The 27,035-nt window shown below is 55.2% G+C and overlaps 2 protein-coding genes and 1 pseudogene across 2 annotated transcripts; all 3 read right to left on the bottom strand.

Moving 5' to 3' along the window:
- Positions 1-1,233: 1,233 nt before the first annotated feature.
- On the bottom strand, positions 1,234-5,237 carry CAMK2N1 (calcium/calmodulin dependent protein kinase II inhibitor 1). Its single transcript, XM_045895494.3, has 2 exons — positions 4,087-5,237; positions 1,234-2,545 (listed from the first exon to the last, which is right to left on the bottom strand). Exons 1-2 carry the CDS (start codon positions 4,250-4,252, stop codon positions 2,475-2,477), a joined length of 237 nt encoding a protein of 78 aa, XP_045751450.1. The 5' UTR covers positions 4,253-5,237; the 3' UTR covers positions 1,234-2,474.
- Positions 5,238-9,464: 4,227 nt separating this feature from the next.
- On the bottom strand, positions 9,465-9,538 carry LOC123860587 (U4 spliceosomal RNA; annotated as a pseudogene).
- Positions 9,539-17,779: 8,241 nt separating this feature from the next.
- Positions 17,780-26,820, bottom strand: MUL1 (mitochondrial E3 ubiquitin protein ligase 1). The gene is made up of 4 exons (XM_045898549.3): positions 26,577-26,820; positions 21,765-21,852; positions 21,248-21,368; positions 17,780-19,757 (listed from the first exon to the last, which is right to left on the bottom strand). Exons 1-4 carry the CDS (start codon positions 26,694-26,696, stop codon positions 19,028-19,030), a joined length of 1,059 nt encoding a protein of 352 aa, XP_045754505.1. The 5' UTR covers positions 26,697-26,820; the 3' UTR covers positions 17,780-19,027.
- Positions 26,821-27,035: the final 215 nt, after the last annotated feature.

Raw genomic sequence — 27,035 nt, 5'->3', positions numbered from 1 at the left:
CTTTGCAGGACAGGGTCATGCGCCTAGGAAAATCAAGCTGCCATCCCCTATCATCCTGCTGGCACCACCAGCTCCCACTTGCCCACCATTCCTACTAATGGCTGATAGCATGTCCAGGCTCTCTGCTGGGCCCTCCTGAGGCTCAAGACCCCCACTGCCTGGAAGGGGGATGAGACATCACCCCTTCCCCCACAGGCCCTCTGGAGCCCCTCTTCCCTGCCCCCCCCCACACACACACACCGCCACCACCCTGGGGCCTGTCTTACCTGATGTCTGAGTCACAATCAGGCTCCTGTCACTGTGAGCTGTGTTGTGACTCCCTGGCTGACAGTTTTACAACAAACACATTAAAAGCTCCCAGCACTGAGGCTCCTGGATGCAGAACAGCCCCCGAAGAAAACTTCTCCAGGCCTTTCTCCAGCCAAAACCCGTCTCCTAATCCCTCCTCCCACAGGGACCTGCTCCACCACTAACTGCCCCCGGGGGGGGGGGGGGGGGGGGGGCTGAGATTTTTTTTTTTTCATAATGAGCCTTTTCAAGTGGCAATTGCAGGAAGCCTGAGACCTACCAGGCTGCGGGCCCCAGAAGATAGGGCCCATCCCTTGTACAGTGACCTGTGACCTCTGCAATGGCCTGTGAATGCTGAAGTCGAAGGTGCAGGGGAAAGGGTGTCGCGGCCCCTCAGCCTTGCCTTTGAGGACCGATGGCCCTTGGTGAAGCATTCTGTGGGCATGTAGAGGCCTAAGACCGAGTGGTACCTCCTGCTGGGTGTGGTGTTAAACCTCCCACAACTCCAGGAGGCAGGTGCGGCATGATGCCCACCTTACAGATTTGGAAACTGAGGCTTCAAGTAGCAAGGCGACTTGCTCAAGTCCATACGGTTCGGAAGTGAAGGAGCTGGGATTTTAATCCAAGTCTGCCAGCCTCTACACACTGCTCTTAACAAGACTGCCTGCCTCCCAACCCCCGGGACCTCCTTCTCTCCACACCCCACAAGGCAGGGCAGAAACCACAGGGAAGCAGGGAGAGCCCTAAGCAAGTCCAAATGGAATGACTCTCCCTCGGGCAATGGCCCCACCAGTCTACTGTCTTTCCTGCCATCTGAGCCCAACCCACAGGGCCCTCCACACCGCCTTGCTGCCTTGCAGGCCAAAGCTATGGGTCCCTCCTTCCTATCTGCAGCCAGCAGACAAAAAGCAAGTCCCCTGAACCAAAGCAGAGACAAGAGAGGAGTGAGACACAGGGACAGTTCTTTTATTGTACATTGGAGAAAGAGCCCTGTGTGCTGGTTACAGGTGCAACATCCAGAATATCGAATTAAGAAAAGAGGGAACAGGGAAGGGAAGAAACCTCTTGAGGTCCAAAGTTGCAAACAAAAAATGGTAAAAGATTTCCTCACGCAAGAGGCGTTTTTTTGCAAATACCATGCAAAACAGGCAGCTGGTGTGCCTTAAGAGAACCCCTATAAATAACAGAAAAGACACTCCAAGCATTCCTTTACGTGGACTCAGAGCACAGGGAAAAAGAAAAGAAACCAAAATGCCTTTTGGCATTTCAAGATATTTGGCACTCTTGTGATTACATTTTTTTACAGCCCATTAAAGAGAATAAACTGACACAATATTAGAGAAAAAAACAGGCTGCTCACACAACAGACTGCAGGAAGAGGTTAGAAAAAGCTCAAGCATTTTTTTTCTTTGTTTTTGTGGGGTTTTTTCCTGACATATAAAATGTGTCCATTTGCATTAACTTGGGCAAATAGCTTGCAGCAACAAAGAAACACAAGCTTTACAAGTCATTTTAAAATAAAACAAGGATTCTTCCTATGTATCATTCCTTAGAAAAGTTCTCTTCTTGTTTTAAATACATTCCTGATAACTTCAAATGATGACCAAAATAAAACAGAGTATCTATAGAGATCATTTGCTGATTTTCCGTACATCCAAGGATAACAACATAAAAAAAATAAAACCGGACAGCATTTCACATCCAAGTGCACAGAATCATTTTTGCAAGATTAAATAATGTAAACATTGGGAACAGCCAAATCAGCGAAGAATGCCAACACCTCAAAACACCTGGTGTTGCCACTTCATTATTTAAGTGGTTCAAAATCCAGATCTATAATTGCGCAATATTCACTGTATATAAAAAGAAATGGATATTAATTTTGACAAATAGCTGCAACTGAGACTTCTTTATTTCTTTATATGTGTGTATATAGTGATTTTTAAATTTTTAAAATTTTTTTTTTAATTTTTATTTTTGCTGAGGAACCCAGAGCCTTCTCCTCCTCCTCCTCCTTCTCATGCCTCATCTGTCTCCCGGCCTGACACGAGATACAGGTTGGTGATTTCATCGTGGGTAGCAAGCTAGTAATAAATTTCAAAGTGCTTTCTCTTTTCATGCTCTTTTTGCCAATAACTGTTACCGCGCCGTTCTTACTCTCCCTTAACTCATTGTCTTTGGGGGAGTTAGACACCAGGAGGTGCCTTGTCTGTCATATTTTTCAGCACGTCATCAATCCTATCATCTTCAATAACAACTGCAAAAAAAAAGGGGGGGGAGAAAAGGAGACGTGAGCGCGCCTGGGCCTCGCCGGGGGTCTCCGACGTCGCCCGTCTGCCCGGGGACTGGGAAATGCGGGAGGCGGAGGGAGAGGTTGGGGGGGGTTCCCCGCGCGCTGACACAGCCCCAACCTCTTCTGTCTCTGCGGGGGGACCCTGTGCTGCTTCCCTCTGAACCGCTCCCCCCACCCCCACCCCCAGGCTGCGTCCGGGTTCGGTTCTGAGAAAAGGCAACCGAAAGGGCGCAAATCCCGCAGGCCCGGCCGCAGCCGAGACGCGCACTGGCCGCGTCCTCACCCCCCGCACCTCCCCGGGCACATTTATTTAGAAAGAAGGCTCCCCGGCAGAAGAGGGCGGGGAGAAGGTGCCAAGGTCTCCGGGTCGGGGACCCTCGGGGGTGCCCAGAGCGCGGCGCGGGTGGCCAAGGCTCTGGGTACGGAGGTGCGCGGAGCAAGGGGGCACGCGGGGGCCCGCGGGCCGGGGACCACGGCGCGCGGCGGGTCCGGGATCTGACCTCGCCAGGGCGGGCGGCCCCTCCTGCGCGCCCCCTCCTGCCGCCCCCTCCGCGCAGCCCGCCGCCGCAGAGGTCAGAGCCTCCCCGCGCTGCCGGCCTCCCGCCGGCCCCTCCGCCTCTCTCACCACCTCTACCTAGCTAGCCTCGTCTTCCTCAGTCCCGCCATCAGTCTCTCGGCGTGGCCGTCACCTGTCGAGGTCTCTGGGTCTCCCTCCGTCTAGGGTGTCGGTCTCCCTCATTGTTTCAGCTGCTTCTCTGTCCTTCTCCGACTGGCGTCCCCGGCTCGCTGTCTCTCCCGCTCTGGCTCCCTCTCCCGAGCTTTGTCTCGGCCTCTGCCCCTCTCGGTCTCCCCCGATCCACCACCCGCCTCCCCCACCAGCCCCCCATCTCTGCGTCTCAGTATCTCCGGGCAGCTCTCGGTCCCCCTCATTGTCCCCGCGCCTCTGGAGCTCCTCTCGGAGCCTCTCTGCGTCCCAGTCTCCCCCGGGCTTTTCCAGCTCCCGCGCCGAGCGCTCGGACTCGGCCACCCCCTCCCCCTGCTAAGTAACAATGAGAAGCCCGTGCGCCCCGAAAGCCCCTCGTCTTCCCCGCGGGAGTGGGGTCCCCCCAGCAGTTCTCCACGCCGTCTCTTGGGGAGCCCTGGGGACCCCCCCCCACCGGGTTATAGAGCGAGGGCAGCTGCGACTACACTGCGCAAAAGGGGAGGGGGATAGAAATCGAAAAGCAAACTTTGGCGCGGGTGGGGACCCGGGAATAACCTTCCAGCCCCCGCGGCAGCTCGAGGCCGCCACGCCCCCTGGGTGACCCCAACAGGAATCAGGCTGAGGGGGAGGGGTTTCCGCGGCCGGCCGGTGCCCGACCCGCAGTGCGGGATCCCCCCCAGTTCCGCGCGATGGGATTCCATTCGGTCGGAACCGGTTCCCGGGGGCGGAAGAGCCCCACACACCTCGGCCAGGCCTCGGCGCCGGAGAAAAGGGGCGTCCGGGGAGGGGGCCGCGAACTCACCCCGCTTGCTCCGGCCGATCTGGCCCAGCTTGGGCGGCCGCTTGTTCTGCCCGGCGCCGAAGAAGTTGTTGGTGTCCTGCAGGCGGCAGGAGAAGATCTGGCCCACGTCGCCGCCGTCGCCGTAGGGGCTCAGCTTCTCGTCGCCGTAGGGCAGCACCTCCGACATGGTCGCGTCCGGGGGCTCCGCGGCGGCGCCTCCTCCGCCCGCGTCCCCGCCCGCGGCGGACAGGGTCAGCGGCGCTGGGGCCGGGGGCGGCCGGCCGGGGACGGCCCGCGGGCTGCTGCGGCGGTGGCGCCGGCGAGGGGCCGGGGGGCACCGCTGGGGCGAGAGCGCGCCGCCCGCCCGAGCGACCCGGCGAGCGCCCGGCGCTGCGCTGCGCTGCGCTCCGGCTCTGCGCGCGAGTGGCTGCTGCTCCGGCACCGGCGAGCAGGACTCACATCCTCGGCGCGCCCGGGCGCTGGGCGGGGGCCGGGCCGGGCGGGGCCGCGAGCCGGAGGGGGGGGTCCCGGCGAGCCCGCGGGGCGCGGGGCCGAGGAGGGCGCACCCCGGGGAGCCCGGCGGGCCGGGCCGGCGGCGAGTGCGGGCGGCGGCGGCGGCGGCGCGGCTTCGGGGAGGCTGACTGGGGAGCGGCGAGCGGCGGGGCGCCGAGGGGCGGAGGGGGAGGGGAGCGAGGGAGGAGGGAGGGCACGGGGGTGGAGGGGAGAGGATGCCCGGAGGGAGGGAGGGAGGGGAGAGAGAAACCGGGAGGGAGACGGCGAGAAAAACGGAGGAGAAAGGGAGAGGGAGGCAGGGGGACCGGCAGGGAGAGACGGAGGGGAGGGAGAGAAGAAAGGGGAGGCAGCGACGGGTCCGGCTCGCTGCGGCCGAGGGAGGAGCGGAGAGGAGCGGGGCCGGGGCCGGCGGGGAGAGAAGGAGGGTCGGGGAAGGAAGGCGGAGAGTGGGAGCGCGCGGAGGAGGAGGCCGGGACGGAGGAGCCCGCCCGCGAGCGAGCTGCGAGCGAGAAATGCCGGCCGCGGCGCGGAGGCGAGGCGCGGGGAGGAGGGCGGGAGGAGGGCGGGGACGAGGGGACCCGGGGCCGCGGGGAGAGATCCCTGGAAGCCGCGCGACGTCACCGGGCCGCGCGGGCCGGCCCGGGCCGCGGCTCGCTTCCTGCCCCCGCCCCCGGCCCCCGCCGGCCCGCCGGCGCCCAGGGGCCCCCCGCGAGCCCCGCCCCGGCCGCCTCCGGGCGCCTCCTTCCCCCGCACCCCTCCCGCGGGGTGTTTACCCGGCCCCGAGCCGGTGCGCGCCGGACCCGCCGCCCGCTCGCCCTCCCGCGGGGCGGGGCGGGCGGGGAGCCGGGAGCGGGGAGCGGGGGCGGGGGGGGGGGGGAGCGGACCAAAGACCACACGCCGGGAAGGACAGATGGACGCCGGTCTCCCCGGAGGCTGGACGCTGGGGCCAAAGGTCGGAGGACGCGAAGGCGACCTGAGGACACAGCCTCCCCCTCCGGCCTCAAACCAGGGAGCCCCCTCCCCCACCACACTGGCGCCCCACTTCACACACCCGGGGCCCGGCCCCTTGGGCCTCACCCCCTCCTTCCCCCACTGCGATCGCCCTGGAAGGCCCCGCTCCCCGGCCAAGGCTCAGGACTCGGGCTCCCGAGGGGCCTCCGGGTGGAGGCGGAAGGGGGGAGGGGGGCAGCCCCGCCTCCCGGAGGAGAGGGGAGCGCCTCATTACGCCGGGCTCGCCCGGGATGCCCGGCTCTCGGCGTCCGCCGCCTCCTCCTCCGGGGACGCCCCGGGCCTGCAGCCTTCTGCCCTGGGGCACCTCCCTGCCAGCAACAGCCTCGAGCCCTGGGGAGAAAATGTGGCTTCTGTGGCGAGGAACGAGCTCCCGGTCCCAGGAGGGAGACCGGGGCAGCCCCAGAGGCCTGGGAGGCGCATCTGCCAAGCAGATGGTAACTCTGAGGGGGCAAGGTGTGTGAGGAGGGCTCATTATCCTCGCCCAGAGCCAACAGCACCTGCTCTCCCCCTGGAGACCGCCTTCACTCGGCAGAGCCAGGCTGACCACTGACAGGGGCAACCGTCCCAGGGTCGTGGAACCTGCTGAAGGCAGGGCTAGGGTGAAGTCTCAACTGGCTCAGTTGCTGCCCCTGCACCTGGTCCCATTCTTAGTGACTCTCCCCTTCATTCTAGAACTCCGGGTGGGGGCAGGCTGGAGGGAAAGGGGTGTGGTTTTTTAGTGACATAACATCTGGTAGAGGGGGGCTACCTGAGAGGAGCCAGCCCAGCCCTCTCCCCCAACTATGCAAAAGGGTCCCCTGCCCAGAGGCCAGGCACCTGGGGGAGAGGGGAGGAAGGGGCTGAGAAACTGGAGACAGAGACAGTGGGACACGTGGGATGGGTGTGGAATGGGAGTCAGGCCTGGGTTTGAATCCCTATACTGTCATTGGCTAGCTGTGTGACTTGGGACAAGTCATGTCCCCTCTCTGAACTTCCATAATCTCAGCTGTAAAATGGGGCATGTGGCTGGCTAGCTGCCTGGGTGCCTCACAGGACTCTTAGCAAAACAAAATGAAATCAGGCTCCTGGTGCTTAATGAGTGAGAAAGAACACTAGCACTTCATTCATTCCCACTTCAGAGCTATCAGAGCTGGGAGGATCCGTAAGGGATGATCCAGCCCAACCTCCTCATTGACAAAGGGGGCAACTGAGACCCCCGAGAGAGAGGCTCAGGGGCTTGCCCCACATCCCCCCGCTTGTCAGCTTGTCAGTGCAGGTCTGCAGTTTCCCTTTGCTTCCCTCCACAAGCCGCCCCATTCATGAAGGCTCTGCAGAGTGTCTACTTTGAGGTTAGCACCAGGCCAAATGCTGGAAGAGAAAACAAAAGCATAACAAGCAGGATGATCAAGTTACAACAAGCTCTTACATTTGTATCCTGCTTTTCTGTTTTTCCCCCAACGCATTTCACCTCCATTATTGACCTTGCTTCTCAAAATAAATACCTTCTGAGGTAGAAAGAGGAGACCTTGCATCCTCTAACTGATATTCACAGAAAGGGAATAAGTGACTTGCCAAGGTCACAGGCTAGTGATGGAGCCAGGAGAAGCCATTCTTCCCAGTTGTGGTTCCAGATCCTTATAGGGGACACTCCATGCAGGGCTGGGACCACTGTAGTCACCCGGTTCCCTCCTTGCCGCTGAGTTATGAAGCAATTTACACACTGAGCATCTAGCACAGTCCCTGCTGTACAGAGGTGAGCACCGCAGCCCCGGGAGGGCCGAGGAAACCTGCACACACAGCAAGCGAGAGGAAGAAGAGAAGCCGACTTTTACACCCCATCAGTTTTTAGGTTTTCCTTGCCCTGTTGCAAATAAGCGTAAAGGTGGAAGCATTGCACCTTCCCAACTCAGTACCCACCCCCTTCCTGAAGAACACCCCCCCACACACACCCCAGACACGGGGCACTGGACAGTCAGAAAAGCATTTCCATGACTATTACCTCCTTGGAGCCTTCCCTTAGCCTTTAGAAGCTGCAGGACTGGGACAGTCAGGCACATTTTACAGATAAGGTACCTGAAGTGTGACTGGTGTCTCCAAGTTCACGCAGCAGTTCTGTGAGAGCAAGCGTGAAACAGTGTGACGTTCCTGCACCTCTACCCCTCCCAGCTATCTCGGTTATGAAGGCCGCACTCAGTCCTCCCTTCTGTCCAGACTTCAGTGGGGCATCCCTTTATCTCCGGGGTGCTAGACCTGGATGCAGACACATCCTCGGGATCCCTGCGTTCTCCTCTAAAGCTGAGGGGCTGGCTCCGAGCCAGATGCCTAGGGCTGTGTTGAGGATGCCAGGGCCAGATGGAGGAGTAGACCAAGTAAGAGAGGAGTGGAAGCTGCCCTCCCTACTACCCAGAAAGGAAGACTGGTGATACACGGTCTAGTGCAGTAGCCCAGGGGAGGAGGGGGCAGCCTTCACTGGAGCTGCCACATTCAAATCCCTAAGGTGGCATTTCCTAACTCTGATTATTTCACCTCATGGTGCCTCAGTTTTCTCATCTGTCGAATGGAGCTAATAATATTCTTATTCGGTCAGGTTTGTTCCAGGGAAAGAGATCATACAAGCATCATATGCCTGGTACACAGTAAGTCCCGGATGAACATAGTTCACATCCTCGGCTATTGACTCTCTTTGTGGCCTTGAATAAGCTGGTTCTCGCCCCTAGGCCTCTGACTCCACATCACAAAATAGGAAACTTGAAGAAAATCACATCTTTTTTTTCAGCTGCAAAATCAGCCAGTTCTCCCAAATCTAAAGTAGACAAAAGCTCCTTGAGGCAAAAGTGGGGGGCTTTCCCCCAAACTTCATCCAAAAGCTCCTTCACGGGACCCTAGGACTCCGTAGAATTGGGGACCACAGGACTGGACCACGTCCACAGCCCCTTGGGCACAGACATTCCCCCGGTTGAAGTACTAGGTCTTGGCAAGTCCCTGCTGTGCACTGAGCCCTACACCAGGGTTGGGGGGATAAAGGGAAAGCCAGCCCCAGCAGTACCCAGCACAAAACCTGGCACACAGTGGTTCCCTTTGTTTCCTTCCCCTGTCTCCTACCCAGACGGGAAACTGAGGCACGAGCAGCTGCAGCAGAGAGCGATGGCAAGACTCAGAGAAGAGTGCGTCTGTGGGACCCCCCCAGGTACACTGCCACAGAGAGGAGGACAGGGAATGCCGAGCCTCAGCAGGGCTGGCTCCGACCCTAGCCTTCCGTCAGCAGGGAAGGCCAGGACGCTGTCCGAGGTCAGTGGCCAGCTGGTCACCTCCAGAGAGGCTAAGTGGCCTCCCAGCAGGGCACCGCCACTCTGAGCCAAGCCTGGATGCCATCCCGCATCACCCCCACCCCTCTCGGCTCGTGGACGGAACCTGGGCGCAGCCAGGCAGGGCCTCTGCCCCCCACCTCCCCACTCACGCACATACGCACGGACACACACCGTGAGAGAGAGGTGTGTTAACTCACTGACGCAGTTTAGGCCTTGAATCAAAGAACAATAAGAGGGCGCCTGGGTGGCTCAGATGGTTAAGCGTCTGCCTTTGGCTCAGGTCATGATCCCATGGTCCTGGGATCGAGCCCCACATCAGGCTCCTGGCTCAGTGGGGAGCCTGCTTCTCCCTCTCCCTCTCCCTCTGCTTCTCTCCCTGCTCGTGCTCTCTCTCTCTCTATCTCTGTGTCTCAAATGAATAAATAAAATCTTAAAAAAAAGAACAATAAGAGAAGAATTCATGCATCTCTCACTCCTTCAGCAAATGTGTGTTGAGGACTTTTGTGGCAGCACTGTACTTCCCCCAGGACAGCTCAAGGACTCTTAGCTTCTTCCCTTCATCTGTCTAATCACCAAGACCCTTTCTTCCAGAAGTATCTTATTAGCAATAATCGCGCCTTGGATAAACCTCATTGGCTACAATACTGCCACTGCGCAAAGCTCCAGAAATATCTTAGAAGAAACCTCAGTAAATAAAAAATAGAAAAGGGCCAGTTGCTGGGGAGCTAGGGGCTCAAGACCCACACTTTGGGGGTCCCCCCATATTCCCTGAAGGATCTCCAAAGAATGCCCAGAGCTCTAGACTGCTCAGTGGGAAACCACCCGTAGAGTTTATCTAGTCCAGTCTCCTCCCATTACAGACAGCAAACTGGGGCCCCGACGACGGGGCTTGCTGGAACCGAGGGCTTTTCCTGCTCTTACTGCTGCATTACTCAGCCCACCCAGAACTGTATGGGGGCGGGCAGTGCAGCAACCCAGGATTAGTCAGAAAATAAAGGGGCTTTTCTCAACAAGGAAGTTTGCTGTATTTCAGATAAAATACATAAAAGGGAGCGCCTGGGTGGCTCAGTTGGTTAAGCGACTGCCTTCGGCTCAGGTCATGATCCTGAAGTCCCGGGATCGAGTCCCACATCGGGCTCCCTGCTCGGCAGGGAGTCTGCTTCTCCCTGTGACCCTCCTCCCTCTCATGCTCTCTGTCTCTCATTCTCTCTCTCGCAAATAAATAAAATCTTTAAATAAATAAATAAATAAATAAAACACATAAAAGGATCAGAGGGTAATTTTTTAAGTTTTTTTTTTTTTAAGATTTTATTTATTTATTCATGAGAGACAGAGAGAGAGAGAGAGAGAGGCAGAGGGAGAAGCAGGCTCCTGCTGAGCAGGGAGCCCGATGCGGGATTCGATCCCAGGACCCTGAGATCATGACCTGAGCCGAAGGCAGACACTTAACCATCTGAGCCACCCAGGTGTCCCTTTAAGTTTTTATTGTACCCACAGCCCACAAGGTAGGAGTCCCACAGGCTCTTCAGCAAAACCTAAGGAAGGGTGAGGACAGCTGGGAGGATTTCAGGAGCCGGATGTCACCAGAACATGAAAAGGGGATAACCGGTAGTGTCCTGAATGTGTTCTCCCCCACCCTCCTCATTCCGCATCCTCACACGGAGGAGGGAGAGAGGGAGGGGTCCCGGAACTCTACCAGAGCCGCTCTGCCTACAGCCCCCAAAGCAGACCCAGGGGCTGGGGTGCTGGGGCTCTGTGCCACCCTGGAAAACGATAGCCCCTCTCGGACTGGGAAAAAAGAGGGCCTCAGACAGGCCTGGCGCCATGGTGGTCTTGTGCATCCTCAGGACCCTAGGGGCAGACAAGGGCAGGTACACATTTAACCCTGTGGACACACGGGGGAGGCCCAAGAGCCTGGGAACTGTGGTCTGGCTCTGAAGCCTGGGCTCTGAATACTTTACCCACATGTCGGCCTTCGTCTGTCCAGAGCTCCCAAGAGGCCCAAAGTCCACTGATGAAAGAGCCCCTGGCCCCACGAGAACAATGAGCTGAGCTAAAGGGGACAAAGAAGGAGCTGACCCCAGCAAGTTCAGAAAAGGCCACCACCACCTTCTGATCCCAAACTCCCTCTGCCCAGTCACTACTAAGAGCTTACCAGGCCCCGGATCATGCTAATGGCAACTCATGATCACCTTGGGAGTGGCCGTCATCTGTCTTATACCATCTGTAAGGGTCTGCAGCCAGGGAAGTTGAGAGGTAAGCCAGAGCTGCAAGGAATGGCCCAGGAGAGGCAGCTGGTCTGACTCGAGGCTGAGCTCCCAACTGTTGGGCGACAGTGCCTCCCTGAGGACACCTGGGAGTCACCAAACCAGGGACAAGCCTCTTCCAGTCTCTACACCTCAGCCTACCCACAGATATGGAGGGGGTGTAGATTAAAGAGTCCAGACCTCTTGCAGGCCAGGGACTCCTTGGAAATCTGATAAAAGAGATGGATTCTCTTTCTCAGAAGCAGGAAATTGTGTACCCAGTTCCCAGGGGACCTCTGAACCCCCGTGGCCCCTTAAAAAAGAGGGCAGAACTAGATCCTACAAATGCCATTCCCCACCAGTCTCCTGTGACAACAGAAGGACATTTTACATCTGAAGCCCAGAGGCCCTCACTCCTGCCTCTCCCCCAGACCTGGGGTCAGACCTGTGGTGGCTCAGGCCTGAGCAGAGGAATGTGGCCACTGACTTCTGAGCCCGCTGAAGGGCTGTGCACCGCTCTGGACGCTTCCACCTCCACTGTCTGTTAGTCAAGCACTTGCCCATCCCCTGGCTGCGATGTCATTTCAGGTCCCTGAGGACGGGTAAGGATGGCAGGACAGAGAAGAGGTACTTTCCCACTCCACGGAGGGGGAAAGCCGGTCCCAAACAGGGAAGATGAGCTGCCCCGGCAGAGACAGTACCAGGATCAAGACCCCAGGTCTCCCAGCACAGATCTGTTTACCGGATCTGCTGAAGAGCAAGTAAAAGAGGGTAAATCAGAAGACCTGCGCCAATCCCAGCTACACCCCTTCCTACACCCCTTCCTACACCATTTCCACGGATGTGGATGCCGTCACTTCCCTCTCTGAGCCAGAATTCCTCTCAGCTCTGAAAGGGGGGTAACCAGATCAGCCTCAAAGGGAGATGTATGGATCAGATGAGGTGCTGTGGGGTCACTGATGGGGACAGCTCCACGCCGTGAGTCCCGCCACCTAAAGCCCTCCAGGGTTGGACAGAAGGGCCCTTGCTCCCTAGGAAAGGAATTCCCTATGTGACAGGAAGGGGAGAAGAGTGAGGAGCAGCCACTGCATGGTCACAGAGCCCTCCCCATCCTGCCCGGCCTGGGCAGGGGCTGAGGAAGGAGGAGATCCGGTCTGCAAGCGCAGGGGCCAGGCACAGGTGAGAAAGATGGGAGGTGAGCCAGCCCCACGGAAGCAGAAGCAGACAGAAGCAGAGAGTCTAAGAAAGCCTCAGGGAGGAGGACAGATCCACATGCAGAGGAAGAAACTCTTACACACACTGGGAGGCAAGAGGCAAACAGGGCAGATAAGAGACAGGACTGCCAAGGAAAGTAATTGACAAGAGGCAGCAGGGAAGGGGACAGAGGAGCCGGGCACTTGGACGAGGGGGCAAAAGGCAAAGGCAGGACAGGGAGATGAGAGCAAGGACAGCAGGCCAGGCTGAGAGAAGCTTCTTTCTTTCTCCTGCTGAGAAAACGCTTCTTGTGCGGAGAATCAGAATCTATGCCATACAATTTTTTTAAGCATCCTTTACCAGTATGAAGTCATTTGAGTATTTTAAGAACATGTGATGCATTATGCATATCTCGTTTTTGTTGAAAGAAATCATGGTTAGTATATTTAAAGACGTGAATGCCTGGGAAATTATCAGGGGAGAAATGGGGGATTTTTTTTCCCCCAGAATTTTCTGGGCTTCTCAAAACTTTCACATCTGCACCCAGCTTCCTGGTGAGTTGGGCAGAGAAAGGAAGGAACCAGAGAGAAAAATCCCTGCTTCTCCCCTTTCCAGGCTGTGCCCCGCTGGACCTGGGATCAGCAGTTCGGGATCCTCCCAGGCCTGTTCCCGCCCTTCAGGGGAGGGAACATTTGCATAGACCTTTGGAAGAACCGCCTTGGATGCTCCTGAGGCCTCCAGCCGGCCTCAACCATGGGGGCACAGCGCCACCTGGAGGTCATAGCAGAGCCTGCAGCAGTAGGAGGGATCCCAGGCAGAGTCCTGCGGCGGGGAGAGGGGGGGAAGCCTAGGAAGAAATAGACTATGGACCAACTTATTGCAAGCGTGTAAGAAGCTCCACCCTACGAAGCACCTTCAAGGTGCTAGGAAAGATGATGAGGGGCTGGGAGGCCTGCAGCTGGGGCAATTTGGACATTAATTTTAATACAACCTCATTTGTCCCTCCCTCCCCCCCAGCCTAGAGAACATTCAGGTTACAGATCCAAGGTGCCTGGCACACTCGGTGCCTAATTAATGCTTGTTGAGTTCAGCTGTGGCCCTCCAGAGTCGTGGCCCAATCCCGGAGGGATCTGAATTTGAGGAACGTCGCAGAAGGGAATCGCTCTGGCAAGGACAGAGGGTAAAGGGCAGGAGAGGAGGGCCCCCGCCCACGCCCGGTCAGCCCCTCTAACCAAGGCCTGGTGTCACTGCTGGGCCTCGTGCGCCCCACTCTTGGGGAAGGGAAATGCCAGGTCCCTGGGCTGGCATCTGGAAAACAATAAGGCAGCTGCAGGGGAAGTGAGTAATGAGAACTCCAGGGAGCAATTCAGGACATCTTACATTGAAACTTATCACATTGAAAATTGATAAGTTAACACTATCTAATTAGAAAATGTACTGATCTCCCTGGCTTTAGGGGAATGTGGTCCCGAAGCTGTGGCAGGCAGCTAGCCCGAAGAGGGCCCGGCTCTCATCTGTCAGACTTGCAGCCCCAAAGAGGACCTCCACACTGCCCTCCTGGCTCCCTCACCCACGCTTAGACATGCAAAATGTCAGAGCTGGTTGGAGGTTTGGAGGGCTTCGAATCCAACTTGCTCCATTTATAGATAGAGCTGAGGCCCAGAGAGGTCAAATCACTCCATTAAGATCACACAGCAACAGAGCCAGGTCCTGAGAGCAGGCCAGCCTTTGGGCTGCCGGTCCAGACTATTTCCCACCACCCAATGACATCATCCCAACTTTCCTGTGCGATTAGGAGTCGACACTCTGGTCAGCTCGCTGCACAAATGTTCCTCTCATACAGTTTATCCACATTGGCTTGAGGCCCTTCCCTCACTCCTACAACCAGGTCATGGCCCTCATCTCTGGTCCAGTAACCGACTCCCACAGGCAGCTTCTCAGGACTGCTTACCCCATGTCTAGTTCACTCGCTAGTCAACTTGCCCATTCCACGGACATTCACTGCTTGAGCTCTTGGGCTTGGAGTCAGACTGCCGTGGGCTTAAATCTTGACTCTCTTGTGAGCTTAGCAAGATACCTGACCACTCTGGGCCTTGGTTTCCTTCTATCATCTATCTATCTATCTATCTATCTATCTATCTATCTATCTATCATCTATCTATGGAGATTTTATCCATTTGAGAGAAAGAGAAAGCACGAGCGGGGCGGAGGGGGAGAGAGAGAAGCAGGCTCCCTGCTGAGCAGGGAGCCCGATGTGAGGCTCAATCCCAGGACCCTGGGATCAGGACCTGAGCCGAAGGCAGACGCTTAACCAACTGAGCCCCCCAGGCGCCCCGGTTTCCTTCTCTTTAAAGGAAGAATAATACAAACATGTAACTCAGGGTGCAGATTAAATGACATGAATCATGGAGAGCGCTTAGTCAGTACCCAGCAAAGAACAAGCCCTAATGTTAGCTCTAACTAGTGTATAGTGACGACCCGAGAAAAAATAAGATGCAGGCAGGTCCTGCCCAAGACAGGAGCAATCCGGTTAAGGGCAGGACTGAGAAGACTGTATTATGGAATCTCAGGGGAGGGGCACCTAACCCCTCCAAGGCACCTAGGAATGGAGCGGACACCACCTAAAGCTGCTTTTGAAAGGTATGTAGACGTTAGCAAGGTGAAGAGCCAGGATGCCAGGGGCAGGACTCAGCATGGCATGTCTCAGGAACCTCACTGACTGTGCGACAGGAGCCACAAGCGTGGGACGGAGGGATGCGGAGAGGCTTGGACAGCTGGGCTGGGTTACGCAGGCCTTCAGATGCCTGGGCAGAGTCAGGGCCTGGGCCTGGAGATGACAGGGGGCCTGTGGAAGTGTTTCAAGCAGAGGAGGGACACGGTCAGGTTGGTGTTTCCAGTAGGTCATTGTAGGCTCTGTGGGGTACGTCTTCTCTGCTTGGCTCCCCTTCTGCAACGCTGGACTGCCCTTGGTCGGTTTATTTTGAATGGGAATCTGCTCTAACCAGGTCAGTTTCAAAGGCTCATCCCAGCTACACTATTCTGTGAACAGCAAATATGCCCAACAACTGAGGGTCATCACACCTGGCCAGTACGGTTTACTGCCTTTCGAATAATGAGGGTATATTAAGACAACTCTGAGCCCTGCAAGGGCAGAGACTGCGTCTTATTCATTTTGCAACTCCAGGCACAGAGATTGCTAAATATACATTTAGCAAATGTTTGTTAGATGAATAAATGCCCATCAGTGAACATGACCGGCTCTTCCTCTGAGCATTCCAGAGGCCCTGCGGGATCATCAGCCTCAGACCCATCGTCCAGTTGGGATTTTCATGGCCTGGGACCGGGGTCATAAAGGGTGCCAGATTGGCCAAGTTTGTCATGTTGTTGTTTGCTTTTTAAATGTTCCACATATTGTTGCTTCTTGAATTTTCTATCATAATTCTGAATGAGTTAGGATTCCAAAGACCTGCCTCTCGGCTTCTGTTCCATCAAGATAAGCTAGGGAAACGTCAAAGCCTCTCCCTGTGATATGTAACTAGGGTGTGACTGGCAAGGAAAACACTGGGTCTGCAACACGCAGTGGTCTGTTGGATGACTTTCCTTCCCCTCTCAGGCCTAAAGTGATAAAAGACAAAAGGTGGAGGCATTCTAGTCAGACCTTGGTAGACTTGAGCACATCACATAACCTGCAAATTGGGGTAATACGGTCTCCCCCGCTTGCTTGCCCTAAGTCTCAGGAATGCTGCCTGTAAGGAACCTAACACGGGCTGGCTCACAATGATGTGTGGCTGGAGGCAAACACAGAGCCCTTCTGAGCCTCACTTGTAAGGTGGGGATAACAATGTCCACTCTGTAGGACCCCCCTGCCCCCCGCATTAATGCACATAATGTGCCTAGCAGACATTCAAGACACCAGGAGCAGATATTCAAGAGGACTCCTCCTGAAGGTGTCTGTCTAGGATTAAAGTGACTGAGCACAGGGGTTGAGTTAGCAAAGAACTGAAAACTCACAACTATCCCAAGGTTGGTTCAGCACTAACGTCCTATGGTCCTCCCCTCCCTGTCACTCCCCACTCCCCAGCCTGGGCCCTGTCTGTCCCAGGTAGGTCCCGTTCAGCCCTCCTGGAGACGGGGCTCCCAAAATGGAAGGTGGGAACTGCCACAGGGGCAGGAAGCTGAGACAGTGTCAGCCCCACCTGGGCTAGGACTGAGCAGGGACCTCAAATCCAAAACCTGGGTACATGAGTGTTCCTGTTCCCGATGAGCTGTCACTTCCTAAGGCGGGGACCGGGTGCTGCGGCTGTCTCCCCTAGGTTCGGCTTGGAGAACAGTCGAGGCAGATTTGGTCCGCCCAGATCTGAGTGGGGCTGGGGTAGAGCAGGTGGCCTTCCCTTTTCAGACTTACTCACGAAATCTGTGCCGAGGGCTGAACTCTCCATAGATGGCCACATACACCGGCCACAGGCGGTTCATTCATCCTCTACTGGAAGCTGGACCGGAGCGCCTGGGTGGCTCAGTCAGTCAAGCGTCTGACTTCGGCTCAGGTCGTGATCTTCTCAGGGTCCTGGGTTGGAGGCCCGCGTCAGGCTCGCTGCTTGGCATGGAGTCTGCTTGTCCCTCTTCCCTCTGCCTCCCCCCCATTTATGCTCTCTCTTAAGAAATAAAAATCTTTAAAAAAAATAAAAATAAAAATAAATAAAAGCTGGACCTTCTGACAAAGTCAGGGCTGAAGGACAAGGAAAAAGGGGCAGGTGCTTTCAAGGTGATTGGGCGCCCCCTCACCCTGCCCAGCCCCCAAGCTCTTTCTGCCTCACCAGACCGGACTCAGTACTGGCACGTGGCTTCTCACCTCCGCCTGTTCCACAGTGGGCCCCCTCCATGAACTCGGGAGCGAGGATCCTGTGGGGTAGTCCTGTACACACAGGAAATTAGTCACTGCCCGTGAGCAGGAGGGTCAGGGGCTTTGGAACAGCCTGGAGTTTTAATTCAGATCCACCACCTAGTAGCCGGAGGCTGCAGGCCAGTGAACTTCCCATCGTGGGTTATTTCCTTCTCTGAGATGCAGAGACCAGGAGAGCCTGCAGGTTTTGTGAGGATCAGCTCACCTTGAAATGAAAGCTCAGAAGAGCGTATAGTACAATACTCTAAATGTTCATCTCCTCCCTGCTGTCCCCCAGCATCCCACCCCGGCCCCATCGTGTCACTGCCCCTCTGCTCAGGACTTGTCCGTGAGGCCAGGGCCACCTACAGGCTACTCTCCAAGACGCCCACCCCCAGGCCTCCGCCTCACCAAACTGCCGAACACGCCCTGTAGGAGCCCCAAAGCACCTCTTTGCCCAGAAGAAGAGACACAGAGAGGCTTCAAGGTCTCTAGATCATTCCACCGCAGTGAGATTCAGTCCCATTTCACGCAAGCCTCAGCCAAACCGCCAAACTTTCATTGACAAAGCAACAGGTTAACACTTGGTTGTAACATGTTTAATTTGTGCTGTCCACACAGGACCCTGCATAGAACGGGTGTCAGCCCCCCGGAGAGCACCCACCTCCCCCACACAAAAGAGGACAGCGGATGAATATTCAAAGCCAGGGAAGGGAGAGAGGAGACCTCCGACTAGTCGGAGGAGGTGAAAGGGGTTCCCCCACTTCTTTCCACAAACTCGGTGGGGGGGGCACGTGAGGGGGTGAACAGCAACCCAGGAAGGGGCAATGTGACCCCACCCACGGGATGCTAACTTCTCAATGTGAGGAGGCGGGACTCTGGAAGAGGCTCTGCGCTCAGGGTGCTGGCTGGCGACTTTGCCTCGGTGACAGCCCAGGAGGGAGGCTGACGGGGCCAGGAGGCTGGGGCAACAGCAGCCTTATTGCTTCGTTCAGGTGGTGAGGCCTCTCGGGCCAACCCCAGGCAGAGAAAGCCAGAGCCAGCCCTCGGGCCTTGGGCCTCTCGCGCTCCCAGCCAGGGCCAGCGGTGCGCTCCGGTCCCGGAGACACCAGGAGGGCTGCAGCCAAGCTGCCACCTTCACCACTGGGGACGACAGGACAGCCCGACTGTCCCCTCAAGTGGCCGCCCTTCAGCCTGCTGACCAGAGTTCCCAGCTTTTAGGCGGAAGGCGGATGGCGGGCGTCGCTCCCTTTTGTCCCGACACACATGTGCCCACATTAAGAGGTAAGGAGGTGAGGGGAAAGGGACACAGTTCCCACGTCCAGCCTGGCCTTTTTCCTGGGGTGTAAGCAAAAGGAAGAAAGACTGTGACAGTCTCGTCAGAGGTGACTCTTCAGACAGCTCCGTGGGGCACACACCACACCCAGAGCCTGACTTCGCCTCCCTGCTGGCTGAGTCACTCAAGGTGCAAGACCACAGGAACCAGCAATTCCCCAGAAAGGACCAGAAGAGCTGGAGATCACTGGCTTGGGCCCTCAAGCAATGAGGTGCCGTCTCACTCACACACACACACACACACACACACTCCGCCGGTTCCAGGAAGGCAAGGCCACCACACCCAGCCCAGGGTGGGGCCGTGAGTCTCAGCCCGTGGCGGAAGAGTCCCCTCTCGCGGTGGCAAGGCAACATCCTAGTGTTGGGGCTGTGAGGCCGGATGGCTCCCCCAGTCCCCTCCCTCAGTCGTAGCTGGGATGACAGCTGGGCCTCAAGACACGAATTCCTGAGGTGGGGGCTGGGGGCCCCTCACCGCCCGCCGTGCGGCCCTCCGCCCGTTAGCTGTTGTACAAGGGAATCACCCGGGCGATCTCCTGTCTGCAGACGGGGCAGCGCTTGGGCTCGGGCAGCGCGCGGTAGCACTCGGTGCAGGAACACACGTGCCCGCACTCCAGGAAGACGCAGGACTTGAAGCTGCTCAGACACACGACACAGGCGCTCTTCAGACTCTCCCTGTCCTCGGGCTTGGCGCCGCTCAGCAGCCGGGCCTCATGCTCCTGGAACTCCTTCTCCATCTGCCTGAGGCGCTGCCTCTCCTGTCGCTGCAGGTAGCGCTTGCGGAGGATGAAGCAGAGGGCGGCGCAGCTGGCGAAGCCGAAGACCAGCGTCAGGACCTTCCAGAGTCGGACGCTGGCCTCCTGCCTCTGCAGCAGGCCGTCGAAGTCCTGGCTGCTGAGGTAGTACCGCATGCCCTGCTTGGGGGGCTGCAGGCGCATGGAGCTGCTGTCCAGAACCAGCTCGCCCACGCCCGTGAGCGTGGCGCCCACCTTCAGCATCTCCTCTGTCTCCTGGATGCCTTTGGGCCGCTCGCCGCTGATGTAGTGGCCGATGACGTCGGTGAAGGACTGGACGGAGGGGTGGAACTTCTCGTACACGGTCTCCAGGCCCAGATCGTGGGAGTCCAGCGGCTTCAGCACTCGCACGGCCACGGCCACGCTGTCCTCGTGGGGGACCAGGTCGAAGGGCACTGTGTTGGTCCTCTGGTGAATGATCTTTGAGCAGTCATTCCTAAAACGAGAGAACCCAAGATAAAAGAGGACAGCAAACACCTCTCGCCCAGGCAGAGAGGGGATGGCCTAAATGCCAGGACAGGATAAAGTCCGAACGAGCTGGAAGAATACGCACAAATCACTGCTATCCTAGTGCCTCATGATAGGGAGGCTCCGTTTTTGAGGTTCTCGGGCCGTATCAGTGGGCAATAAGCACTGTCCTAGATCAGCTCCACCGTTTACCTCTCTTTGCCACTTTCAAATAAATATCCAGTTCCTTAAGAAATGAAAAATGGAACTACCGTATGATCTGGCAATCCCACTTCTCGGGGTATACGTCCCAAAGAAGTGCGATCAGGGTCTCAAAGAGGTATCTGCACTCCTGTGTTCACAGCAGCGTTATTCACAAGAACCAAGACATGGAAACAACCTAGATGCCCATCAGCAGATGAGTGGAGAAAGAAAATGTGATACACACGCAGACATTATTCAGCCATAAAAAGGAGGGAAACTCTGCCATATGTGACAGTGACAACAGGGATGAGCCTGGGGGACATTATGCTAAGAGAACCAAGCCACTGCACAGAAAAACAAATACTTACATGAGGGACCTAAAACAGTCACACTCAGGAGCACCTGGGTGGCTCAGTTGGTTAAGTGTCGGACTCCTGATTTTGGCTCAGGTCATGATCTCAGGGTCGTGAGATCGAGCCCCATGTTGTGCTCCGTGCTGAGCGTGGAGCCTGCTTAAGATTCCTTCTCTCCCTTCCCCTCTGCCCCTCCCCCTGCTCACATGCGTATGCACACATGTTCTCTCTTTCTCTCTCAAAAAAAAAAAAAGAAAGAAAGAAAATAGAAGTCATACTCATGGAGACAGAGAGCAGAATGGTGGTTGCCATGGACTGGGAGAGAAGACAATGGGAGCTGCTGTTCAGTGGGTATAAAGTGTCAGTTATACAAGATGAATACATTCTAGAGATGTGCTGTACAACTTAGTGCCTGTAGCCTACAGTACTACATGCTCTAGTATTGTTAAAAGGGTAGATCTCATGGGGCGCCTGGGTGGCTCAGTCAGTTAAGCGTCTGTCTTTGGCTCAGGTCATAATCCTGGGGTCCTGGGATCGAGTCCAGCGTCGGGCTCCCTGCTCAGTGGGGAGTCTGCTTCTCCCTCTCCCTCTGCCCTTCCTTACTGCCCTCTCCCCCACCGCCCCCCCTGCTCATGCTCAGTCTCTCTCAAATAAATAAATAAAATCTTTAAAAAAAACAGCGGGGGGGGGGGTGGTTGATCTCATGTGAAGCATTCTTACCACAATAAAAAATACAAAATACAAAACAAAAACCCACTAGGACTGGCTGGAAAAACCGTTCTCCCGCAAGAATACCGTCAGCATGAAGAAACTGGACTAGGCCTTGTCTCAGGGGAACTGGAAGACATGGGAACAGTACCCAGGACACCAGCATGTGAGCCGACCGACTGGGAGGCTTGGCCAGGGGAGAAAGGATATGTACCAGAGGTGGGTTGTCCGATTCCACACCATCTTGTGCTCCTGCAGTGTCAGCCGCTGAATCACACCCTTGCAATTTTCCACGAACTGGCTGTTAAGCGTTTCTTTAACAGATCGAACAGCCCCTAAACGGAAACAAATTATTTTACTTCTGAAGAACTGTTCTGCCCTTTCCTTTCAAGGTGATTTAAATGTTGTTTTTAGTTTGAGTTGAATTAATCAAAATGATGCAAATGACATCACGGTAAGTTGTTTTGTCAGCACTCTGCTAAGCACTTTACATCATTTCAGCTTTCCAACTACCCTGAAAGGTTGCAATTCTTGTTCAGATGGGGTAAGGGAGGTTCAGAAAGGTTGGGTGATTGCGCCAGGATCACACAGCAATAACCCAGGTCTTTCTGACCCCAAGGTCCTAGTTCTGGAACGCTGCCCCATACAAAAGGCCCTTAATATCAGCCAAGAAGATTTTTATTAAACTTCGAGAAGAGGAAATTTTTAATTTTGCCAATAAATAAACATACCTTCAATAACAGCATAAGGCACACATTTTCCTGGGGCTTCTGAGAGAATGTTCTTTAAGTCTTCACCCAAGTGGATTCTTTTAGCTCCCTAAATGCAAACAACACATTCAACTGGCTGCTGACTACTGCATGTTCTACCGCACTTACAGGCCCAACAAGAAAAAGACGATTTACTTTTTTTATGTAATGAAAAGAGAATGAGGAAATCAGGCAGGAAGGAGGTTATGGAGAATCACATTCCCAAGCTGTGCCCCAGAAGTTTCACCACATAACCAGGCATCTGCCACCCTGCGAATGGGGGTGCCAGCGACATTCTTTCCCCAGTTAACAGAAACATACCCTCCTCTTCATTTTAACTTTTTTTAGTGAAAATACGAAAGGTCCTTGTCCGTTTTCATGCCACAGACTGAACATAATTTAATCTTCTTGACAACACAGAACCACGCATTAGAGGGCTTCTGTGGAAAGTACCTAAGCCGGTGCCCAGGACATGGCAGGGGCTCGGGCAAGCGTAAGCGTTGCTCTCAGCGTGCCGGGGGCAATCCACGCTCTGCAGTACACGGGACGGTACAGGGCTGCCTTCGCCGTGGGGGGGCAAGGCTCTGTTCACTGGCACGATTCTCCTACTTTCCAGTTCATCCTTCCAGCCTCTGACGAGCAGGAGACCATGGTGACAGCTGCCACCACCCCCCTCCTCCTGCCACCCCCTCCAATTCAGCTCCCCCCCTGCATGGGGACCAAGCAGCCTGGCACTGCTGCATTAAAAATAAAGAGAAGATTAATAAAACCAATGCCCAGTTCCTGAGCATCCATGTGCCAGGCACTGGGCTGGGCACTGGGGATTCAGGGACGAATCAAGGACACTTCCCACTTGCAGGGAATTGCCATCAACAAATCTGAAGGATGCCGGGTACGTAAGCCCTCAAGGGGTGAGGAGGGATGGGTACTCTAGGTCACTGAGGTCACCCAAAGTTGAAGCTAGTGCTGCACAGTAAATGACAGGAGCCAGGTCAATCCGAACTTATGAACCACCTACACTGTGAGGATAGTACAAGTAACAGCCCAGCAACTAGGAGTCTATTGACTCCTTCGTTCTGTCCCCCTCCCCTGGACTGTTAAACTCGAGGACAGCTCGGACCTTGCCTGTCTTGTTCACTGCTGTCCCCCTGGTGCCGAGAACAGTGCCTGACCCATAGCAGGCACTCAATACGTATTTGATGAGTAAGTTAAGTGAATGGATAATCACTTAGACTACAACTGGCCCTTGAACAATGCAGGGGTGAGGGGCGCTGACCCGCCACGCAGTCGATAATCTGCATATAACTCTGACTCTCCCAAAACTTCACTACTCATAGCCTATCGTTGACCAGAAGCCTTACTGATAACATAAGCAGTCAATCAACACATACTTTGTAGGTTATATGTATTATATGCTGTGTTCCTATAATACAGCAAGCTAGAGAGAAGAAAATACTTTTTAAAAATCATGAGAGAGGGCGCCTGGGTGGCTCAGTCGGTTAAGCGACTGCCTTCGGCTCAGGTCATGATCCTGGAGTCCCGGGACCGAGTCCCACATCGGGCTGCTCTGCGGGGAGCCTGCTTCTCCCTCCTCCCCTCCCCCTGCTTGTGTTCCCTCTCTCGCTGTGTCTCTATCAAATAAATAAATAAAATCTTTAAAAAAAAAAAAATCATGAAAGGGGCGCCCGGGTGGCTCAGTCGTTAAGCGTCTGCCTTCGGCTCAGGTCATGATCCCAGGGTCCTGGGATCAAGCCCCACATCGGGCTCCCTGCTCCGCGGGAAGCCTGCTTCTCTCTCTCCCACTCCCCCTGCTTGTGTTCCCTCTCTGTCTCTCTGTCAAAAAATAAATAAAATCTTAAAAAAAAATAAAAATAAAAATCATGAGAGAAAATACATTCATAGTACTGTATTTATTGAAAAAAAAAATCTGCGTGTAAGTAGACCCACACAGTTCAAACCCATGTTGTTCAAAGGTCAAGTGTATATACCAGGGACTATGCTAAACACTTTAAAAGCATAAATCCATGTAATGCTCCTACTGTCCCTATACAGAAGACATTATTATCCCCAATTACAGATCAGGAAACTGAGGCTCAGAGAGGTGAAGTGCTTTGCTCCAAGTCACACAGCTGGTAGAGTATCCACCACAGGAAAGCCAGTTAGAATTTTTTTAAAGGGCAGAGGGAATATGGTCAGAAAGACCTGAGGTTGAATCAAGCTTCAGTGCATCCATTGTGACTTTGAGCAACTTAATTTACCTGAGTCTGTTTCCAGAGCTGTAGAAAATGGACAGAAAACTGCCACTGGATTTTTATGTTTATTAAACGATGGGAGGGCACCTGGGTGGTTCAGTCAGTTAAGCGTCTGCCTTCAGTTCAGGTCATGATCCCAGGGTCCTAGGATGGAGCCCCACATCGGGCTCCCTGCTGAGCAGGGAGCCTGCTTCTCCCTCTCCCCGCTGCCCGTGCTCTCTCTTGCTATCTCTCTCTCTCAAATAAATAAAATCTTAAAAAATAAAAATAAAAAATAAATGATGCATAACGTGGGAAGGAATCTAGCCCAGGGGCTGGCACATGTAGGTAAGCAATAAATATGCATTCCCAGCACTAGGAGAGCTACACAAGGATAAGACTCAAACCTAGTCTGGACGTTTTGTAATCTGATCAAGAAAACTGAATCTAAAATATTAGAGGGCGCCTGGGTGGCTCAGTTGGTTAAGCGACTGCCTTCGGCTCAGGTCATGATCCTGGAGTCCTGGGATCGAGTCCCGCATCGAGCTACCTGCTCGGCAGGGAGTCTGCTTCTCCCTCTGAACCTCCCCCCGCTCATGTGCTCTCTCTCATTCTCTCTCTCTCAAATAAATAAATAAAATCTTTAAAAAATAAATAAATAAATAAAATAAAATATTAGAAATCCCAACTCTTTCCAGAAAGGGGCCATTTCATCCTCATTTGGAAACTGGCAAAACTTTTAAGGTCACCCAAAAATGGATCCTGAAGAGTTCACTGCTTCAAAGGTCCCATATTGAGCCAGCCTGGTGCCAACCTGATTTCAGACTTTCAGAGTCAGAAAGTGAAGTATCAGTTATACTTCTAGCCAATGACTTCAGCATAACTCGCTTATTTATAATCAGACAAACAACTGGGCAGCTGGAATCTTACTAGGACACCACTTGCACCACAAATAACAACTGCCTGGCAACCTGGTTCATTCCGGATGGATTCCCAAACTCCCCTCCATGGCAGGGACTTCACACACTGGTTCCTAAGCCCTTACTGAAAACAATATGATGACAATGAACTAAGTCAGGTTTAGGAATCCTTCAAATACATGTCAAGTGAAGCCCTAACTGTGGTATTGTGACCTTTCAGCCAAAAGGAATCCACATTTACTGAGCATCTACCACTTGTCAAGCACTGAATAAGAACCTAGAAGGGGGAAGGGGGAAAAAAAGGATAAGTAAGACCCTGTCTCTGACCTAAAGAGGTCCATCTCTCATGGGCCAGTCAGACATTCACAATAAAGCAATGTGGTCAATCAGGGAAAAGAAAAAAAGAAAAAAAATCCTACACTTGGAATCAAAAGACTTAAGTTCCAACCCAAGGAGCTGTAAGACCTTTGCTCTGAGTCTCAATTTCCTGGTTTGCAATCTGGAGATGATTGTCATTTTCCCCACCTCAAAAAATCATTGTGAAGGGGGCGCCTGGGTGGCTCAGCCGTTAAGCGTCTGCCCTCGGCTCAGGTCATGGTCCCAGGGTCCCGGGATCGAGCCCCGCATCGGGCTCCCTGCTCTGCGGGAGGCCTGCTTCTCCCTCTCCCACTCCCCCTGCTTGTGTTCCCGCTCTCGCTGTGTCTCTGTCAAATAAATAAATAAAACCTTTAAAAAAAAATTATTGTGGATGAGAATGTGCTAAGCTGTAAAGGGCAGTCTAAGAAAGCAAGTTTTTTGTTTTGTTTTGTTTTTTAAAGATTTTATTTATTTGATAGAGAGAGACACAGCGAGAGAGGGAACACAAGCAGGGGGAGTGGGAGAGGGAGAAGCAGGCTTCCCGCGGAGCAGGGAGCCCGATGCGGGGCTCGATCCCAGGACCCTGGGATCATGACCTGAGCAGAAGGCAGACGCTTAACGACTGAGCCACCCAGGCGCCCCAAGCGTTATTTTTAAAATAACTAAGATATTAAAAAGGAAGAGTCTGTAGAAGCAAGAAGTGAGTGGTTACAAAAATGGGCAAAGTCTAGGGTTCCTGCACTGGCTGTTCCCTCCATCTGAACTGTTCTTCCCCTAGACACCTGCGCGGTCTCCCTCACCTCCTCCTGGGCTCTGTTAAATGTCACCTTATTTAAAATAGCACACCACTGCATTTCCTCTCTTCCCCGCATGATTCCGTAGTATTTTTCTCCCCATCTGCCATACCATCCGAGGTACGTGTTTATTGCCTGGTTGCCTGTACCGGAACGGAATCTCCATGAGGGCAGGGACTTTTGTCTCTTCCACCCATGCGACAGCCCGTGCCTGGAGCAGAGCAGGCGGCCCTTCGTATTTGTCGAATAAAGGAATCAGGTCGAGATTCTGAGTAATGAGAGCGGCTGAGGAGAAAAGGGCAAGTGCAGCGGTTATCACGAGACCCGAATTCTGATCCTAGTTCCTCCCGTGACTCGGGGGCGACACCCCTCAAGGGCCGGTTTCCTCTTTGGGGCAGTTTCCGACGCTGGAGCAGCCCGAGGCGAACCCGGGCTCACCAGTACCGGGGGCAGGGCTGAGCCGACTGAGGCCAGGCTGGCTCCAGCACTGACCTTGAGCTCTTGGGCGACCTGGGCCTTCTGCCGGTACACGGAATACAGGACGGCGGTGACGACCGAGCTGGTGCCCAGGAGGATGAACTGGCCCAGCGAGGGCCGCCCTCCGCTCTCCATGGCTGCGCGGAGCCCTGAGCGCCGGCAGCGACGCCGAAGTCGGGCCGCGCGTCCCCCGCGCTCCGCCGCCCTCCGCCCTCCGCCCGGGACCGCACCCCCACGCCGCCCTTCCGGAGGCCTGCTCCCGGTCGCCCTGCGCAAGCGCGCCGCGCCGGGGCCGGAAGTGGGCGGGGCCGAGCGGACCGGAAGACGGCGTTGCCGGGGTGATCGCCCGGGGGCGACCGCCCCCACAGGGGCGGGGTCTTCCTCGCCGAGGGGAAGGGAAGGGAAGGGAAGGGGAGCGGAGGGGTGGGGTGGGGTGGGGTGGGGAGGGGAAAGTCAGAGGTCGCGCGTCGCTTG

The sequence above is a fragment of the Mirounga angustirostris genome, unplaced genomic scaffold (genome assembly GCF_029215605.1).
Source record: "Mirounga angustirostris isolate CCGP_5_RB_7025 unplaced genomic scaffold, mMirAng1.0.hap1 SCAF_4, whole genome shotgun sequence".
Lineage (NCBI taxonomy): Eukaryota > Metazoa > Chordata > Mammalia > Carnivora > Phocidae > Mirounga > Mirounga angustirostris.
The sequence above is the reverse complement of the archived record's forward strand: the minus strand, read 5'-3'. Positions and strand labels throughout refer to the sequence as shown.